The sequence below is a fragment of the Mesoplodon densirostris genome, chromosome 3 (assembly GCF_025265405.1).
Source record: "Mesoplodon densirostris isolate mMesDen1 chromosome 3, mMesDen1 primary haplotype, whole genome shotgun sequence".
Classification (NCBI taxonomy): Eukaryota; Metazoa; Chordata; class Mammalia; order Artiodactyla; family Ziphiidae; genus Mesoplodon; species Mesoplodon densirostris.
The window spans coordinates 150,321,633-150,340,570 of NC_082663.1; the positions used below are offsets into that span (position 1 = coordinate 150,321,633).

Consider the following 18,938-nt stretch of genomic DNA (forward strand, 5'->3'; position numbering starts at 1 on the left):
CCCAATTTTCCCTTAATGTCGTTGATGATGATAAGGATATTCATAGTGGTTGACATTTTGAGGGCTTTCTTTGCTCCAGGCACCAGCAGCCCTCTCCAGGGGCCAGGTACTGAAATGAGATCCTTGTTGTTAGAGGAGTTGACTGAGGGCGTTGGAATCCTAGTCAGAAGGGTCCACCGTGTTGTCTGGGCTCTGTGCCTTGCTTACCTCCCCGGACGGGAAGCTCACTCTCCTTCCCCTCCCTGTGCTCGCTTGGCACTAGCTCCACGCTCCAAGGTGTGGGTTCCCGGAATGGGCAGTGGTGCGCGCCCCACAGCGCCAGGCCGGGGAGAGGCGTGGAGCCCGAGAACGCCGCCGGCCCCCGCCCGGGCCGCGCGGGAGGCGCCTGGGGCCTCGGAGGCGGGGCGGGGAGGGGCCGCCGGCGGCGGCGGCGGCGCGCTAAGCAGACCGCAGTACGGCCGGCGCTAGGACCCGCGGGGGCCTCCCAGGCCGCCGCGCCTCCCGCTCCCCACCTCCTCAATCCCAGCCTTCCCCCCCAAAATGAGGAAGCGGAGCAACTTGCTCCAACTTGTGCAGCCGGGGCCGCCTCGGGGTGCGCAGCCGGCGCGCGGGGGCCCTCCTGGGGGCGGGCGCGGGGTGCGGCCCAGGGGCGACCCCTGAACAGGTGAGCGCGCCGGTGGGGATGGTGGGGAGAGACGGTGGGACACTGGGGGAACCCCAAGGGCTCGCGGGTGGAGGTATGCCGGGCGAGCGCGGGAGGGGCCGGTATGCGAGCGCGAGCGTGCGCGTCCGGGGCGCGCGTCCGGTACGCGGCTGGGGCGGGGGTGGTTAGATGCGACCAGGAGCGGGGTGGGGTGGGGTGGTATTTTTGTGGGTGCGGGTGTGCGCGTCTGCAAGCCCCTGGGTGTGTGTATCCGCGGGTCCACGTGGAGGGATGTGCGCGTGTCTCCGAGCTGCGTGTGCGCGGCCCTGCGTGTAGCTCTGCGTGCCCGAGTGGCCCAGCGTCTGGCGCCCAGGTGTTCAAGTGTGGGTTTGTGTGTGGTCGCGGGGGTTGGGGCCGGTACACACGTTTCCGAATGTCCGAGAGTCTGTGCGTGTGTTCACACGTGTAGACGTGTGTGCACAACTGTCTCTAGGAGAACCTGCTTTTGCTTGCATACCCGCGTGCCTGTGGGTACCTGTGTCCACCTGTGTGTTTCTGTGTGTACATGGATCAGTATGCGTGTGAGTACACGTAGGGCTGGGGATTTCTGGGGGCACATATTCGAGGAGCAGAGACTCACCCCTCCCAACCTGTCCCACTGCCCAGCCACCTGGTGGGGTCCATGGGGGAAGCAGGGAGCGGAAATGCCCCAGCCCCAGCAGCAGTGAGGGACTTTGTGTGTCCGTCCTGGGTCAGCGTGGGGTGGGAGAGGAGAGAGGCTCAGCTGGTGGCCACAGGAGCCCAGCAGGGCTGCACTGCTCCGGCCCCCACCCCCTTCAGGGTCAGAGATTCTTAGGAATGACCTTGAATCATCCTCTATTTCCTTGTCCTGTCCCTGCCTACTTACCAGAAAAGAGGAAGAACCAGGCTCCATTAGGTGGCTCCAAGCTCCCCACACACTGTGTGGGCTGCTGGGGCCTGAGTCAGCCCCTGGCCACTTGCTCTGTGCCTGCCTTGTGCCTCAGTTTCCTTTTGGGGATGATGGCAGGGCCAGGCTCCATGCTAAGGAACTCTTCCAGGGAAAGACCACCTCCCCAGAGGAGCTTGGGGAGCCCTACAAGCCTGGGGAGGCCGGCTGGCTGTCACCTCCACCTGGCCTGGGCTGGAAGTGGTGGTCATGGCCCCTGGGGCCCCAGCCTCGCTTGAATCTGGGCTCTCCAGCTGGTCTCTGCCCCCTCCCCAGGGGAGCCCTCGCTTCCTCCACGCCTGGCACCCCTCACCCATCTCAGCCAGGATGCCAACGGTGAGTACCCCCAACTTGGGTGCCTGTGCCCCGGCCCTTCCTCTGCTCAGTCCACAGGAGCTCCGCTCCATGGGGAGTGGGAGGTTTACTCTCTGACCCGTGGCCCCTTGGTGGTGTCTGCCAATCTTCCTCTATCACTTGGTGTTCTTTTCTTTCACCCTTTCCTCCTGCCCTCCTGCCCTGGGCCCCGGCTCTGTGACTCTGTTATGTCCTCTGCTCGCTCCCTCGCCCTCTCTCCTCTCCTCTCTCTCGCTGTGTGCTGTTTGTGGTCTCTGCCTCAATCCAGTCTTTCTCTCTCCTCTGGGCCTCTCTCTCCCCTCACCCCGCATCTCTCTCATGACCCCTTTCCCCCTCTCGGCACCCCCCCCCCACTAGAGGCGCTGGGCCCCAGGCACCCAATGCATCACCAAGTGTGAGCACACGCGCCCCAAGCCCGGGGAGCTGGCCTTCCGCAAGGGTGACGTGGTCACCATCCTGGAGGCCTGCGAGGTGAGTGAGGAGGGGGCGTGTGCCTGGGGAGAGGGGACTCCGCCAGGAAACCATCCCACCGACCCCACCTGGCTCCCTTCCCGCAGAACAAGAGCTGGTACCGCGCCAAGCATCACGCCAGCGGGCAGGAGGGGCTGCTGGCGGCGGGCGCACTGCGGGAGCGCGAGGCCCTCTCGGCGGACCCCAAGCTCAGCCTCATGCCGTGAGTTGTGGGGAAGAGACCGGGACCGGGGCGGGGTCAGCGGGGCCGGCCAGCCATGCCCAGCCCATCTTCCCGCCGGCCGCAGGTGGTTCCACGGGAAGATCTCGGGCCAGGAGGCTGTGCAGCAGCTGCAGCCGCCCGAGGACGGGCTGTTCCTGGTGCGAGAGTCCGCGCGGCACCCGGGCGACTACGTGCTGTGCGTGAGCTTCGGCCGTGACGTCATCCACTACCGTGTGCTGCACCGGGACGGCCACCTCACCATCGACGAGGCGGTCTGCTTCTGCAACCTCATGGATATGGTGGAGGTGCGGCCACCACAGGCCCGGGACCCCAGAGCCCATGCCCCCTCATTGCAGAGATGGAAAAATGCCAGGCTCCACCCTACCCCGACCGCTGGCTGGACATGGGACCTCAGAGGTGTCTGCTCCCCAATGGGGAGAAGGAGGGGCTGGTCTCCATGGGCCACCAAACCCTACAGTTGGTCTGAGTCCTCCAGGTCCCACCTCCAGAGACTGGGGTGACTCCTCTGGGGACACCTAGGAACCTCCAATTTGACACCAATGCCAAGACACTCCCCATCCTCCTGTTTCCTGCTAGTCTGCATCCTTTCCTGTTCCCATGGAAACCAGCCTAAAGAGTCCTGTGGGAACGAACCCCCTCTCCTCCTCCCAAGCTCCCACCCACCCCATCCAGAGATCCCCCCTAGGAAGGGGATGGGGTGCAGGGGTTCCCTCATCCACGGGGTGGGCTCATGGCTGCCTCTGCCCTGCCCCACCCTGCAGCATTACAGCAAGGACAAGGGGGCCATCTGCACGAAGCTGGTGAAACCCAAGAGAAAGCAGGGCACCAAGTCAGCGGAGGAGGAGCTGGCCAAGGGTAAGGGGCCCCGCCCTTCCGCTCAGTGTTAGCCTGGCCTGGGGAGGCAGGGCCCTGGGGCCTGGGCACATGGCCAAGGCCACATCACCTGAGCAGGTCGCTGTGCCTGGCTCTGCAGGCAGAAGACCTGGGCTGCCCTTGGGCCGGGCAGGGCACAATATTGATCCAGTTCTCACACCTGCTGCTTCCCCTCACCCCGACCCCTGCCCCTGTTCCCATCATCCCTGAGCCAGAAACCCTGGGCAGATCCTCGACGCCCCCCACCCTCCCACACCCCCTCCATGGCCAAGTTCTAACACCTGTTAAACCTGGCCCCTCCCCAGGACTTCCAGTGGTTAGGACTCCACGCTTCCACTGCAGGGGGTAGCAAGAGTTCACTCCCTGGTCGGGGAACTAAGATCCCGCAGACACCCTGCGCCGCCAAAAAAAAAAAAAAATTCCGGCCCCTCCCTGCCTGGCTGCCCCTGCCCTAGCCCAGCCTCAGACAGTCCCATCGGACCACCTCTTTCCTGAGCGGGGAGTCCCCCTTCCTCCCAAACCCTGTGGCCTCAGAGGCAGCTATCTACCGTGAAAATCACCCGTATCACTCCCCTGCCTAAAGGAGGGAGTTCGGGCAGCTCCACTGCCTTCCAGAACCCTCCCCTATAGCTGCTTCATCTACAAAGCCCTTCCTCTATTCCACAAGCCCATGGGGTTGTGTGACTCCTCGTTTCCTCTCATGCCTCTGTACTGTTGTGCCTTCTATTCCCCTCACCTGAAATGCTTTTCCAGCCCTTGAGTAGTGAAATCCTCCATTTTCAGAGCCAATGTGTCCTACCGTGGCCACCCCTTTTGAACCTGGTGATCGTGGCTGTCTCCTTGGAAGCGTCTTGGGGATGGCACCTGGGTGGAGGCTGGTGTCACCATGCCTGATTGTACTCAAGGGCTCGTGATTTGGAGAGGGGCTTTGGGGAGGAAGAGGAGGAGACCTACAGAACCTGCTGGGGGGGGGGAAGAACACAGGGGTGCTTGAGAGAAAGATCAGGGAAGCTGGAACACAGATGATGACTTAGAGCGCTGGAAGATTCTGGAAGGTTCCAGAACCTTTACCAGCAGGTTCTGGAAGCTTTACCAGTCTCTGTTGTATTTTTTGGCCTGGGTGTGTCCCTGGGTGGTCAGGGATAAAGGATTGTAAAGGAAGAGCCCACAGGGTCCTTGGAAGGACACAGTCTCCAGATGGAACAGAGAAGGGCTCTGTTGCTTTTGGCCGCCCCATAACTGGTACCAGGAGTGCGGAGCCTCAGACACGCCCTTGGGCCACTGCTGGGGCCACTGCGTGCCACACGGCCTGGTCTCCCGCCAGGTGGAGCTGCTGTGGGAGGGGCTGGCACCTGGCAGCCCTCTGACCGGGTCTCCCCCCGACAGCCGGCTGGTTACTGAACCTGCAGCATCTGACGTTGGGAGCACAGATCGGAGAAGGAGAGTTTGGAGGTGAGCGGGAGGCCTGGCAGGGGCTGAAGGAGGGTGGGAGGGTCCCAGAGAGGAATTCACATCCACATTTGATTCCTACTTGCTGTGCGGCTGAGAACCCAAGGGCTCCTCTCTGTGAAAGGAGGTTCACGACAGCCGGGGCCAGGAGAAAGGTAGTTCAGGCAGGCGCCCAGCGGGTGTGAGCCCTTCACAACCCCGGGCTCTGGCGCACGCTGGTCCCTCTGGTCCCTCTTTTGTTTTGTTGTAGTTTTTTTTCCAGGCCACACTGCATGGCATGCAGGATCTTAGTCCCCAACCGGGATGGAACCCCAGCCCCCTGCAGTGGAAGCGCTGATTCTTTTTTTTTTTTTTTTTTTTTTTTTTTTTTGCGGTACGCGGGCCTTTCACTGTTGTGGCCTCTCCCGTTGCGGAGCACAGGCTCCAGATGTGCAGGCTCAGCAGCCATGGCTCACGGGCCCAGCCGCTCCGCGGCATGTGGGATCTTCCCAGACCGGGGCATGAACCCGTGTCCCCTGCATCGGCAGGCGGACTCTCAACCACTGCGCCACCAGGGAAGCCCGGAAGCGCTGATTCTTAATCACCGGATTGCCAGGGAAGTCCCTGGTCCCTCTGTTTTGATGCCGTTGCCTGAAGTTATTATCCTAGAAGGCCCCCGGGCCTAGATCAGGGCTCACAGACTTTCTCTGGAAAAGGCTGGAGTGTGTGTATTTTCCATCTGTCACATCTGCTCAGCTCTGTCCTTGTAGCAGGAAAGCAGCCACAGGCCGCAGGGAGATGAACAGGCATGGCTGTGTGCCAATAAAACTTTATTTATGGACACTGAAATTGAATTCTGTGCAATTTTCATGTCATAAAATATTCTTCTCTTGATCTTTTTTCAACCATTTAAAAATGTAAAAACCCATTCTGAGCTTGTGGGCCTTGCAAAAACCCACGTTGGGACTGGATTGGGCCCAAGGGCTGGAGTTTGCAGAGTGGTTTAGGTGATTCTCTTTGCTCAGGGATCTGGAGCTTGTAGGGGAGGGGTTTCCAAGCCTGGGGACCCACCGCTGCATCGGCATCCTTGGGGGACAGTGTGAGTGGGTATGTCCCTGTGTCTGTTCAGTCTGTGTGGGGTCCTGATCTCCTCCCCCACTGGCCCCCAGCCGTCCTGCAGGGTGAGTACCTGGGACAGAAGGTGGCCGTGAAGAACATCAAGTGCGATGTGACAGCCCAGGCCTTCCTGGACGAGACGGCAGTCATGACGTGAGTCCTGGTGAGGGGAGGGCACCCTGGGGTGGGGGTCCAAGCCACCTTCACCCCACGCCCGCCTGCCCCCAGGAAGATGCAGCATAAGAACCTGGTGCGTCTGCTGGGTGTGATCCTGCACCAGGGCCTCTACATCGTCATGGAGCACGTGAGCAAGGTGGGGGCAGGGCCCGAGGGTTGGGCGGGGTGCGGCAGCCGAGCAGGCTCCAGCAGCCCTCACCCCACCCGTGTCTCCCACACAGGGTAACCTGGTGAATTTTCTACGGACGCGGGGCCGGGCCCTTGTGAACACCCCCCAGCTCCTGCAGTTTTCCCTGTGAGTGGGGTTCCCGGGGGCAGGGAGACCAAGGCACGGAGCAGGGAGGAGCCTGGCCTTGGGAGTCTGTGGTCCAGGCACCCGAGCCCCGTGCCCACCACCCCTCCGCTCCAGGCACGTGGCCGAGGGCATGGAATACCTGGAGAGCAAGAAGCTGGTACACCGAGACCTGGCCGCCCGGAACATCCTCGTGTCCGAGGACCTGGTGGCCAAGGTCAGCGACTTTGGCCTGGCCAAAGCCGAGCGGAAGGGGCTGGACTCCAGCCGGCTTCCAGTCAAGTGGACGGCACCTGAGGCTCTCAAACACGGGGTGAGCCCCTCTTACCCCCCAGGGCCCTTGGAATCCTAGCTCCACTGTGTGACCCTGGGCCTGTCTCTTGCCTCTCTGAACCTCCAAGGGAATGGCTCCGCCTCCCTGGTAAGCCCTTGGCCCATAATTGTTCCTTTTAGCCCCAGTCTGGGCCTTGGTCTCCTCATTTCTGAAACAGTCTTGGGCTCAGCAAGTGAGAGCAAGAATAACCTCGTTCTTGCATTGAGCCTGGGTTGGGGGGTGGGACGGATTCAGAGGCAGGAGCCTATTGGGAGGAGACCTGGACTAAAGGTCAACCCAGGGGGACTTCCTGGAGGAAGCAGGGGCTAGGGCAGAAGCCCTGAGGGGTCCCTCTCCCCCTGATCTCCGGCCCCACAGAAGTTCTCCAGCAAGTCGGACGTCTGGAGTTTTGGAGTGCTGCTGTGGGAGGTCTTCTCATACGGCCGGGCTCCGTACCCCAAGATGGTGAGCAGGGGCGGGGGGGCGGTGCTGGGTCTCCCGCAGGTCTAGGGGTCGTGATCCTGACCCCCAGCCCGCACCGGCGTGCCCTCTGCCCGTAGTCGCTGAAGGAGGTGTCAGAGGCCGTGGAGAAGGGGTACCGCATGGAGCCCCCCGAGGGCTGCCCGGGTCCCATCCACGCCCTCATGGGCAGCTGCTGGGAGGCTGAGCCCGCTCGCCGGCCGCCCTTCCGCAAACTGGCTGAGAAGCTGGCCCGGGAGCTGCGTAGCGCGGGCGCCTCGGCCCCCAACGGGGGGCAGGATGCAGACGGTCCCACCTTGCCCCGCAGCCAGGAGCCCTGACCCTGCCCGCGGGGCCTCGGGCCCCAGAGAACTGAGACAGTGGGGAGCACAGGGTGGGGACTCGGGCCAGGCCTGAGGAGGGGCAGGGCCAGTGAGCTGCCCGCCCGGCTCACATCACAGGGGCAGGCTGCGTTGGTGGCAGGGTGCTCTGGGCAGCCCTTGGGCACCACGGCCCCAAGGAAGTGAAGGATTAGCACCTGGATAAAGACTGGTTCTAAGGACTGGGTGTCTGAGTCTCTCTCTGCTACCACTTTGGGGGCCCCGTCACTCACCAGGGGTGATCTGCCTGCCCAGTTTTCTGCCCACTGAGGGGTTCACCTGGCTAGGACCTTGCAGCCCAGAGGGGCATATACTTCCCCTGGGTTGGGGCCAGTAGACCCCCCAGGCCAGGGATCACAGCCACCCGTGGAGCCACTTGCCATCATCCACGGGTCCGCCACCTCCTTTGGTGGCAAGTACCCCACCGTAGCCCTCAGGGGCCCAGGTGCAAAGGACAGTGGGAGACCAGTGGCTGTGGACATCCGAGTCCCCTGTCCTGGCATCCTCTCTTCCTCAGCCTTGCCCCTCGTCCCTTCCTGGGGCGCTCCAGTGTGGCTACATCCTCCACCTGTCACGACCCAACAGCCTCACCCGGTGACTCCAGGGAACACTCTCTGAAAAAAGCCAGCCGCACGGCCTGTCCCAAGGCCCTGCCCCTCCCGTCCACTCTCGAGCAGGGGCTGGGGCTCCGGGCTTGCACCCCCAGGTTCGAATCCTGACTGCCCGTAGCTGTGTGGCCCGGGCTTGCCGTGAGCCACTGCGTCAAACTGAGGGCATGAAAAAAAAATACTCCCTCCAAATTTTGGGCTTCCCTGGTGGCGCAGTGGTTGAGAGTCCGCCTGCTGATGCAGGGGACACAGGTTCGTGCCCCGGTCCGGGAAGATCCCACATGCCGCGGAGCGGCTGGGCCCGTGAGCCATGGCCGCTGAGCCTGCGCGTCCGGAGCCTGTGCTCTGCAACGGGAGAGGCCACAGCAATGAGAGGCCCGCATACCGCAAAAAAAAAAAAACTGAGGGCATGTCTGGGATGAGGGATGTTAGTGCTAAACTCGGGGTGTCCTGGGCAAAGTAGAGGGGCGGCCCCCCTCCATGGGCCCCCAAAGCCTCCTCTATGATCAGGTGTCTCTTCCGGGGGAGACATGAGGACCCTGAGGGCTCACACCAGTGAAGGACTGAGAGCACACAGCTAGTGCTCAGCTATTACCTGTGACTGTCAGCCACCCTCTCTCTGATGATGCTCCCAGACAGCCAGCCTCTAGGTTGCCTGGAGAGGGGGTTTCTGGACAGCTCAGTGGGCCGCTCCCCAGGACCCCCTGAGCTGGTGAGGGGACACCAGGCCACAGCACGGCCTCCCACCTTGACTGCCCCACCCCTGTCTGAATGGAGCCTGAGAAATGTCTCAAGGTCACGCTGACCTCCTTCAGTTCCCCCCCTGAGCCCTGCCCACCCTCTGGCCTCAGTTTCCCCACCAGCACCCTAAGGGGTTTAGCGATTCTTCCTGGGGGAGAAATGAAGGGTGGGAGGCTGGAGGGGCTGAGAGTGGCCTGGCCCCCACCTAATCCAGATGGAAGGGGCCGCCTGTCACCATGGCCCCACACCGCCCTGGCCTGCCCCTAATCCGGCGTTGTAAGCTGACACAGCGTCTGGACCTTCAGCTGCATCCTGTTAAATCGCCAAAGCCTCCTGCACCTAACACCCAAATCCCTCCTTCGCCTCTTAACCCACCCGGGGCCAATTAGCTAAATGGGGCCTGTGAACAGAGCAGCTCTTTAGCGTTTCCAAGTGATGAAGCGTTAGGGGAATTACCTGCCCCCACTCCACAGGGCCCCAGCCCACCGTACAGGTGGGGCAGCTGAGGCCTGGAGGGACCCCAGGAGCCTCTGGAAGCACTCACCGGCCCTCCGGCCTGGGCTCAGGGCTTCTGGGGCCTCCCTGCCTGGCCAACCCCTTGGGTATCAAGCCCCCTGCCCACCGGGCCGTCCCTCCTCGTCCAGGGCTGCTCGCCCCTGCCCCCGACTTCTCCAGGGCCTGCACCCCTTTGCTGCATGTGAGTGTGTCTGAGCATGTGCAGTCATGCTGTGTGTGAGTGCCTGTCTCCATCTCTTTCTCTCTCTCTGTGTGTGCCTTTCCCCTATAAAGCCAACATTCCCTACATTCCCTTATCTATACAAAGCCAGCAGAGATGAGATAAGGACTTACTCTGCTTCCTCTGCACTCACTCCCTAGTCCATCCACAGGCCTGGGTCTCCCGCCTTGCTCTGCCGCTGGGACAAACTCCCTCTGTCCTCCTCCTGGGCCTCATCCTGCCCCCTCTCAACCCCAGTGCCCCTCCTCTCTGTTTTCAGGGCACACACACCCCACCCCCGCCTGAGCCCCCAGCCTCCTTAGACTGGGGAGGGGGGTTCGCAAACCAGTCTCAGGGGCTTCCCAAGATCCTGCTCCGGCTCTCAGGCCACCGCCTGAGGGACAGTCGCATCATCCACCTGTCCCAAAAACAGGGCCCGGGTATACCGGTCCTCTTCCCTCCTCCTCAGACTTTCTCCCCTGAGATTTCTCTCCTGCCTCTCCCCCCGACCTTTCTCTGACCAGGCCTCTAGCATCCTCCTGGCCTCCCATCTTGCACACAATAGCTACTCATCCAAAATGCCATCTGTGCCCCTCCCATGCTCCACAACCTCCCATGGCTCCCCAGTACCCACCTCTTCACACCCAGTCTTGTCCAGAATTTACAGCCTGTACTCCATCTCCCACTCTGGTCACCTTCATTGAAAGAACAACCTTCCCTCCCCTGCTTGAGTTTTCTCACCAGGCTTCTGACCACCTGACATGCTATATTTTACTTATATAGTTACAGATTATCTGTCTGTCTGTCTCCTTCACTAGGATGCCAGCTTCAAGATTTGTGTCTCTTTTTTTCACTGCTGTGAACAGTACCTGGTATACAGTAAGCTCAATAAGTGTTTACTGAGTGACTGAAAAGTGAACTTCTATTCATACCTCAAAACCCAGCTAAAATGCCCCATACTCCTTTGCCCTGCACAGTGCCCAGGGGGCAACTGGAATTGCCTTCACCTCTGGGGACCTCAGCTTCCCCAACCCCTGTTGACATCTGTGAATCTGAGAGGTTCTTTTTCTCACACCAGATGATAAAAAAAAAAAAAAAAAAAAAAAGCCGTAACAGTGGACATTCATTAAGCACTTGCTGTATGCCAGTCACTGTGCGATGCTCTTTCCTTTCATCAGCTCATTGAGTCCCTATGAGAGCCCCATGGGGTAAGTCCTGTTGTTGCCATCTTACAGTTAGGGAAGCTGAGGCCCAGAGAGGGGGAGGCTCTTGTTTATATCCTACAGCGAGGGGTGGCAGACCCAGGCTAATGATGTCCCTCCAACCCCTGGAACCCGGCCCTCCCTCTGTGGCTCAGAGCAACCAGCACCTGGGCGGGAGGGGCCCCCTCAATTAATCACCTCGCTAATCCTCCTTCCCACCCGACCCCAACCCCCTCGAGTCTGGCTGGGCCAGGCCAGCAGCAGACGGAGCTGGGCCGGCAGGGGCTGTCACAGGGCCTGCTGGGAGCTGTGAGCACTGGGCAGGTGGGCACAGGTGGGCCTGGGTGGGAGTTGGGGGCACAGAGAGCCCCCCAGGGCAGAAGACTGGGGGGTAAGGAAGTGTTCCTTAAGGCAGTGTCCCAGCTTCTGCCTTCCTGGGGCTCCTAGACACAGAGACAGAGAGATAAAGGGAGACAGAGGCAGTCAGGGAGAGCTCCAGAGGGAAAGAGAAATAGAGGCGGGCGGGGGGGGACAGAGACACAGAGAAAAATGATTAGAGAGAAAGAAGTGGAGACAGAGTCAGGTGATCCGACATGGACAGAGAGGCTGGGGAGGCAGAAGAAATGCAGGACCCAGTGGAGGGAGAAGCCGCTCCATATCTTACCCCAGACTCAGCAGGGGCTGGGGGCTCCCCCGCCCTCCCCAGCCTCAGTCCCTCCCGTGTCTCACCGCCATCTGTCCTGCTGCCGCCCAGCCAGGTGAGGGCGAGGAGGAGCCATGTTCCTGAGCCCAGGCGAGGGGCCAGCAGCTGAGGGTGGGCGGCCAGGGCCTGGCGAGGAGGCCCCCAAGAAGAAGCACCGGAGGAACCGCACGACCTTCACCACGTACCAGCTGCACCAGCTGGAGCGGGCGTTCGAGACCTCCCACTACCCGGACGTTTACAGCCGCGAGGAGCTGGCCGCCAAGGTGCACCTGCCCGAGGTGCGCGTGCAGGTGAGGGGACCCCCTAACAACCCGAGGAGGGAGCCGGTGCCAGGTATGAACCCTCCCAGTGCATGTGAAGGCTTCCCGGAGGAGGGGACGTGGGACTGGGGCCTTGATGTTTGAATAGGAATTTGCCATCTAGAAAGGAGAAAGGGCATTTTCCTAGCCCTCCAGAGCGATGTGTGTGAAGGTGTGGAGGGGTGAAATAGGAGGCATTTCCACAGAGCTGGGTGCTGAGGCAGGCGGAAGCAGAGGCAGAGAAGGAGCTTGGGAAGGGCCTCAAATGCTGAGCTCAGTGGCTGGAACTTCATGCCAAGGGCCAAGAGAGACCAGGAGGGAGGCCAGGGAGCCTGAAGGGCCCTGGGCAAAGGGAAAGGCAAGGAGAGCCTGGATTCAGAGGACTTTGGGGCTGATTTGATGGGGGCCAAGAGGTAGAGATCCTGCTCTCAAAACAGCCCTCTCCTTGGGGGAGGTAACACCATATGTTGGCACTGCAACAGATGGGGGTCAGGCTAGACAGCAGGCAGAACCCCGAGAGGCTGGGAGGCCCAGAGCAGGAAAGAGTGGCCTCACTTCACCCCACCAGCCCTGACCCAGGAGCACCTCTCTTGCTGCTTCCAGGTGTGGTTCCAGAACCGCCGGGCTAAGTGGCGCCGCCAGGAGCGTCTGGAGTCAGGCTCCGGGGCCGTGGCAGCCCCGAGGCTCCCCGAGGCCCCAGCACTGCCCTTTGCCCGCCCTCCCGCCATGCCACTACCCCTGGAGCCCTGGCTGGGTCCTGGGCCCCCAGCCGTGCCGGGACTCCCACGCCTCCTGGGCCCGGGTCCAGGGCTGCAGGGGTCCTTCGGGCCCCACGCCTTTGGTCCAGCCTTCACGGACGGTTTCACCCTGGAGGAGGCATCCTTGCGGCTGCTGGCCAAGGAGCATGTGCAGGCTCTGGACAGGGCCTGGCCATCGGCCTGAACCTGGTGCCTGCCCAGCCCTCCCTCCTCATCCTGTCTGTGGCCACCCACGCCGGGTCCCCCACCCCACCACCACCTCCTTACCTTGCCTTGCAGGGTAACTGGCACCTGGTTTCAAGAAGGAGGTGGCCAGAGGATCCCTGGCCAGGGGGATGGGTCCCTGGCCTGGTCTCAAGGGAGTCTGTGCCCTCGTGGGACCTCAGTCTCCCCATCTGTCAAGTGGGCGTGGGTGGGCTGGATTCTGAGGTTCTTAGACTGCAATCAGGAGCAACTGGGATGTGAATTCTGAGTTGATGAGTCTAAATCCCTCTGCCTGCCGCCCTCTCTCTAAGAAATAACAAGTAACAGCAGTAGCAGCTCACGTTCAACCCACCCCCTTTCACTGTGTGCTCCCCATGTGCCCATTGCTTTACCCCACAAGGTGGGCATGGCCACCAGCCTCATTTTTCAGGGGAGGAAACTGAGGCCCAGAGAGGGGAAGCCAGTTTCTTGAGGCCACACAGCCAGTAGGGGGCGGAGTTCTTTTTAAACTCATTGCCTGACTCCATCACCCCAGGCCCCATGCCGGACCCAGGCTGGGCGCTAACAGGGGACTCTCTGCTGAGGCTGGGCGAATACTGTCTGTCCCTGCTCCTCCCAGTCGCCATGGTGTGGCTTATGTCCCCACTGGCCACAGCCCCCATCGTGTCTCCCAGCCCACTGGTCGGGGGGCGGGTCGGGGCCCTGGTGACAAGGCCAGCATTTGTTGTGTCCAACCCACGTCTCTCACGTGGCGGTCCTCACCTCCCTTCAGCCAGGGGATACAGGGCAGGACCCGCCCAAGACTGTCCGGGTCTGGACTGGGCTGAGAACCGGGCTCCTGACCCTCACCCAGGCCTCTGTTGAAGAGTCTCAGAACAACCACCACATCTGGAAGGGGTTCCGTGTGTGTGTATATATAGTAACAGCTTTACTGAGGTAAGATTTCCATAAAGTTAATTACACGTGCTTAAAGCATACCACTTGGTAAGCCTTGACGCCTGTGTACACTCCTGGAAGCCTCGCCACAGTCACGTGACGTGCGCACCCCTTCAGCTGCTGCGTGCCTCCCCAGCCCTCTCCCACCCCGCCCGCTCCTCCCCACACGACCATTCGTCCGCTTCTGTCACTGGACATTCACTTGAGTTTCCTAAGGTTTTATAGAAATGAAACCACACAGGATGTCTTCTTTATTAGGTTTTGTCTGGTTTCTTACGCCGAGGACGATTATTTTGAGAGGCGTCCAGGCGGACCCCCTTGGTGAGCCCTATTCTGTAGTAGGGGATACACATCTGTTTATTCATTCCTCTGGTTTGCTCTGGGGTTGGTTCCAGCTTGGGACGATTATGAATTAAACTGTTGTGGACATTTGTGTACATGACCTACACCTTCATCTTTCTTGGGTAAATGCCTGTGTATGGATTTTAGCCGCTCTCAGGTGTGACACGGCATCTCGCTGTGGGTTTTCTTTGCTTTTCCCTCTTGACACATGGTGCTGAGCATGTTTCCATGCATTCATTTGCCATCTGTGCATCTTTGGTGAAATGTCTAAATCTCTTATCCATCTCTATATACTAACAGTAAGCACTTGGAAAAGGAAATATTTACATGTTTAAGATACCATTTAAAATAGTATCAAAACCATCAAACACCTCGGAATAAGTTGGACAAAAGACGTACAGCTGCTTGACACTGAAACTCAAAATATTGTTGAGGGAAACAAAAGGAAACATGAGTGAATGAAGGGATATGATATACCCATGGAGTTGGAAGGTTCACAAGATGTCACATCTTCCCCAAACGGATCTACAGAGTCAACGCAATCCCAATTAAAATCCCAACAGACCTTTTTTTTTTTTTTTTGGTACAAACTGACTAAATGATTCTAAAATTTATATTAAAATACAGAGAACCTAGAATAGCCAAGGCAATCTAGAAGAAGAACGATACATTTGGAGGACTTACACTATTAGATATCAAGAGTTTTAGAAAGCTGCAGTAATTAAGGGAGTGTGGTTTTGGCCCAAGGATGGACAAGCAAGTTGACTGATGGGACCAAAGAAACAGACCCACATGTGAACAGTTGCTTGATTCACACCAAAGGCATCCCTGCACATTGGAGAAGGATTACCTCTCCAGCAAAGGGACCTGTATATGGAAAATACTGAACCTTGATCCCTTCCCCACACCATACACAAATGTTAAATGGATCATCAATCTAAGTGTGAAAGGCAGAACACTAAAGCTTTTAGAAAAAAACTGTAGAGGAGTGTCTTCAAGACCTGGCACTTGGCAAAGATATTATAAATGGGAAGTAAGGAACATTAAACATCAGCAGAAAGACTGGACTTTGTAAAAGTTAAAAACTTATGTACATCAAAATATACCATAAAGAGAGAGCATAGGCAAACCACAGAGGGGGAGAAGATATTTGAAATATTGACCAGCAGAGGACCCATAGCCTTGACAATTAGAAAAAGGACAGACACACCAATAAGAAAAAGACAACCATTTTTTTGGTTTAATGGGCAAAAGACACTTCGGTAAAGAGTCAATCCAAATAGCCACAACCTTGGGGCTTCCCTGGTGGCGCAGTGGTTGAGAGTCCGCCTGCCGATGCAGGGGACACGGGTTCGCGCCCCGGTCCGGGAAGATCCCACATGCCGTGGAGCGGCTGGGCCCGTGAGCCATGGTCGCTGAGCCTGTGCAACGGGAGAGGCGCCACAACAGTGAGAGGCCCGGCGTACTGCAAAATACAAACAAACAAACAAACAAACAAAAAGATAACAAATAGTCACAACCTTATGAAATGGTATTCAATGTCACTTGTCATTAGAGAAATGGAAATTAAACCCACAACAGAATAGGCCCCATATGTCTATCAGAAGGTCTAAAATTAGACAGTATTTTGTGCTAATGGAACAATTTACACTTCACAAAACTTCGGCCGCATCCACCCAAGATGTTGTTCTGTTTGTACAATAGAAGACTACACGACAAGGACCATATACAGAGCTGGGCTGTCAACAGGGAGGAATCTCACCAACGTTGCTAAGCGAATGAAACCAGAACAAAAAGAGGATGTACCGTAAGCTTAGATGTCTGGAAAATTCAAGAACAGGCAAAGACCTCACCTCTAGGCTCTTCACAAAGCTAAACATAGAATTCCCATACGAACTAGCAACTCCACATCCAAATATACACTCCAAAGAACTGAAAGCATTTCCCCCCTCAAACAACAAGAAATCTCGAGATGGGCAATTCAGGGCTGCGGGTGCCGGTGCCCCTGTTCTTGGTGACATTTGTCCTTACAGTTGCAAGGTGGCTTCTGCTCATTCAGATATTGCAGCTGTATTCCAGAGAGGGGGAAGACAGAAGGACAGAGGCAAAATGCATGTGCCAGCTTTGTCTTTTTTTTTTTTTTAATGTGGAAAACAATTGCTTTCCCAGAAGCACCACCCGTGGGGCATCTGCTAACTCAGCGTCGGCCCCTCAGCTGTGGGGTGTGTCCATGAGGGTGATTCAGTGACAGGGTTGTCCCCAGTTTCCACAAGACATAGGGAAGCCTGTTTGCAGTGGGAAGCAGGGTTAGCTCAAGACAAGGAAGGGGAGGGGATGAGGGATGAGTAACCTCGGCTGTCACCTTCCTGGGCTTCAGTTTCCTCAACTGTCAAATGTGGCTGCAGAAGCTGTCTGGCCCCAGCAGGAAAGTGGAGAGGAAAGCATTTGGAAATACCCCAGGGAATATTTGCATGTGCTTTCCTTTGCACATGCGTGTTCATGGCCCCCTCCCTCCCTTTCTTCATGCCCCCGCTCAGGTGTCAAATCCTCAGATAGATCTTCCCAGACATCCCTGGCTACAGGTGCAGCTCTTCTCTCTGTAGGTCCCGTATTCTCCTTTCTATCCCTCCACACACGTATCACCCCTGAACCTATGACATATTCACTCATGCATTTAGCTGTATTCTCCAGCCCTACTTGCCTCACCTCATATGTGGTCTTAGTGGGTTCAGTGTTGCATCCCCCCTGGCACTGAGCCTGTTGTTAATGCGTAGGGGTTTCTCAATGAATATTTGCAAGATCAGTGAACTGAGGAGGCAGGCTGCAGTACTGGATGTGTCCAGCAGGTGGCAAGGCCTCACCACAGGTCGCCCTTGTAGGCTCATGCAGAGGGTACCTGGATGAAAGCCATCCTAAGACGTAGGACAGGTGTCTTGATCTCCTGGACCAGTGCCAGAGAAATACAACATGGACCATGTGTCAGTCTAAATCTAGTAGCCAAGTGGATGGAAAAAGGTGACGTCAACGTTAACAATATATTTTATTGAACCCAGCATATCCCAAACATCATTTCATTGTGTCATCACTATAAAAAGCTATTGGGGGCTTCTCTGGTGGTGCAGTGGTTAAGAATCCATCTGCCAATGCAGGGGACGCAGGTTCGAGCCCTCATCCAGGAAGATCCCACATGCCGCGGAGCAACTAAGCCCGTGCACCACAACTACTGAGCCTGCACTCTAGAGCCTATGAGCCACAACTGCTGAGCCCGCGTGCCACAACTATTGAAGCCCGTGCACCTAGAGCCTGTGCTCCACAACAAGAGAAGCCACTGCAATGAGAAGCCAATGCTCCACAACGAAGAGTAGCCCCCACTCACCACAACTAGAGAAAGCCCACGCACAGCAACGAAGACCCAACGCAGCCAAAAAATAAATAAATTAAATAAATAAAAATTTAAAAAAAGAGTAGCCCCCGCTCACCGCAACTAGAGAAAGCCCGTGTACCAGCAACAAAGACCCAATGCAACCAAAAATAAATAATAAATAAATAAATAAAAATCATATTTAAAAGCTACTAATGAGATTTTTAAAAATATTTAGTTAGTTAGTTAGTTGTGCCGGGTCTTAGTTGCAGCAGGTGGGCTCCTTACTTGTGGTAATGAGATACTTTGTATTCTTTTTTGTTCCTGAACAAAGGCCTCAGAATCTGGTATCTATTTTATAACACTCATAGCTTAGCACGAAATAGCCACATTTTTTTTTCTGGCTGCGCTGTGCGTCATGTGGGGATCTTAGTTCCCTGACCAGGGATCAAACCCACACCTCCTGCATTGGGAGTGCAGAGTCTTAACCACCAGACTGCCAAGGAAGTCCCTGTAATAACCACATTTCAAGACTCAATAGCGCCGGCTGTAGTGGACAGCGCATTACTGGAAAAAATGATGGCAGATGAAACCTCAGGCTTGAAGGCTGTCTCTGCAGATACTGGGCTGAGCCATGGCTCGGAGGGAATGCTGCTTTCTCTCTCCCTGTGCCCTGCTTCCCCTGTATTGTAATGTGGATCTGCCTGTAATGCCTGTGTCTCAAACCCAATGTGTTGAAGAGGTCCCTGATGATATGACCCAGTTTGGTGGGTGGTGGGTCCCCCTTGGGTGACCTCACCAAGTCACTGAAATGGACGATAGGGTGAACTTGTTGATAATGTTGATGAGCACTTAATTTTTTTTTTTTTGACCGCGCTGCTTGTCTTATGGGATCTTAGTTCCCTGACAAGGGATCAGACCCTCACCCCCTGAAGTGGAAGGGCGGAGTCCTAACCACTGGACAGCCAGGGAAGTCGCGATGAGCACTTGAAATAATTAACCCCAGGACCATGGCTCTCTCCATGTCCTGTTAAGGGATATAATGAATTTCCTCCTTAAAAGGGTAGTTTGAGTTGGGCATTGTGTTTCTCATAGCTGCAAACTACAACCCAACACTACTGAAGATTTTATCGGTCACCGAAAGGAATTGACCCAGAATGATGCATCCAGAGAGGGTTAGAAGAAATCAGGTTTGATAAAAGCTGCTTGGAACCCTATTTATCTTCTGAATGAAAGGATGAAAAGACAATTGATATGGTCATTACCAAAACAATACGTTTCTTAGGCAGAGGGCATTGGATTCCTTCAGTGAATCCCTCTGCACATCAACTTTGATTTAAAAATTCAAGATGTTCAATTAACTTTGAATCACT

General features: G+C 57.2%; 2 protein-coding genes across 2 annotated transcripts; both read left to right on the forward strand.

Annotated features, from left to right (window-relative positions):
• Nucleotides 1-1,922: 1,922 nt before the first annotated feature.
• MATK (megakaryocyte-associated tyrosine kinase) lies at nucleotides 1,923-7,657 on the forward strand. Its single transcript, XM_060092380.1, has 12 exons — nucleotides 1,923-1,946; nucleotides 2,322-2,435; nucleotides 2,522-2,637; nucleotides 2,723-2,942; nucleotides 3,420-3,513; nucleotides 4,918-4,983; nucleotides 6,129-6,228; nucleotides 6,304-6,388; nucleotides 6,474-6,547; nucleotides 6,662-6,857; nucleotides 7,236-7,322; nucleotides 7,418-7,657. Exons 1-12 carry the CDS (start codon nucleotides 1,938-1,940, stop codon nucleotides 7,655-7,657), a joined length of 1,401 nt encoding a protein of 466 aa, XP_059948363.1. The 5' UTR covers nucleotides 1,923-1,937.
• Nucleotides 7,658-11,739: 4,082 nt separating this feature from the next.
• On the forward strand, nucleotides 11,740-12,906 carry RAX2 (retina and anterior neural fold homeobox 2). The gene is made up of 2 exons (XM_060092381.1): nucleotides 11,740-11,955; nucleotides 12,568-12,906. The coding sequence occupies exons 1-2, from the start codon at nucleotides 11,740-11,742 to the stop codon at nucleotides 12,904-12,906; spliced, it is 555 nt and encodes a 184-aa protein (XP_059948364.1).
• The last annotated feature ends 6,032 nt before the right edge of the window (nucleotides 12,907-18,938 follow it).

Excerpts from the sequence above, each read along its gene's own strand:
- MATK (XM_060092380.1), top strand. Across the intron at positions 6,548-6,661 it reads CAGCTCCTGCAGTTTTCCCT|GCACGTGGCCGAGGGCATGG; the intron begins GTGAGTGGGGTT and ends CCTCCGCTCCAG. Across the intron at positions 7,323-7,417 it reads GGGCTCCGTACCCCAAGATG|TCGCTGAAGGAGGTGTCAGA; the intron begins GTGAGCAGGGGC and ends CTCTGCCCGTAG.
- RAX2 (XM_060092381.1), top strand. The coding sequence starts at position 11,740 with ATGTTCCTGAGCCCAGGCGAGGGGCCAGCAGCTGAGGGTGGGCGGCCA. Across the intron at positions 11,956-12,567 it reads TGCCCGAGGTGCGCGTGCAG|GTGTGGTTCCAGAACCGCCG; the intron begins GTGAGGGGACCC and ends TGCTGCTTCCAG.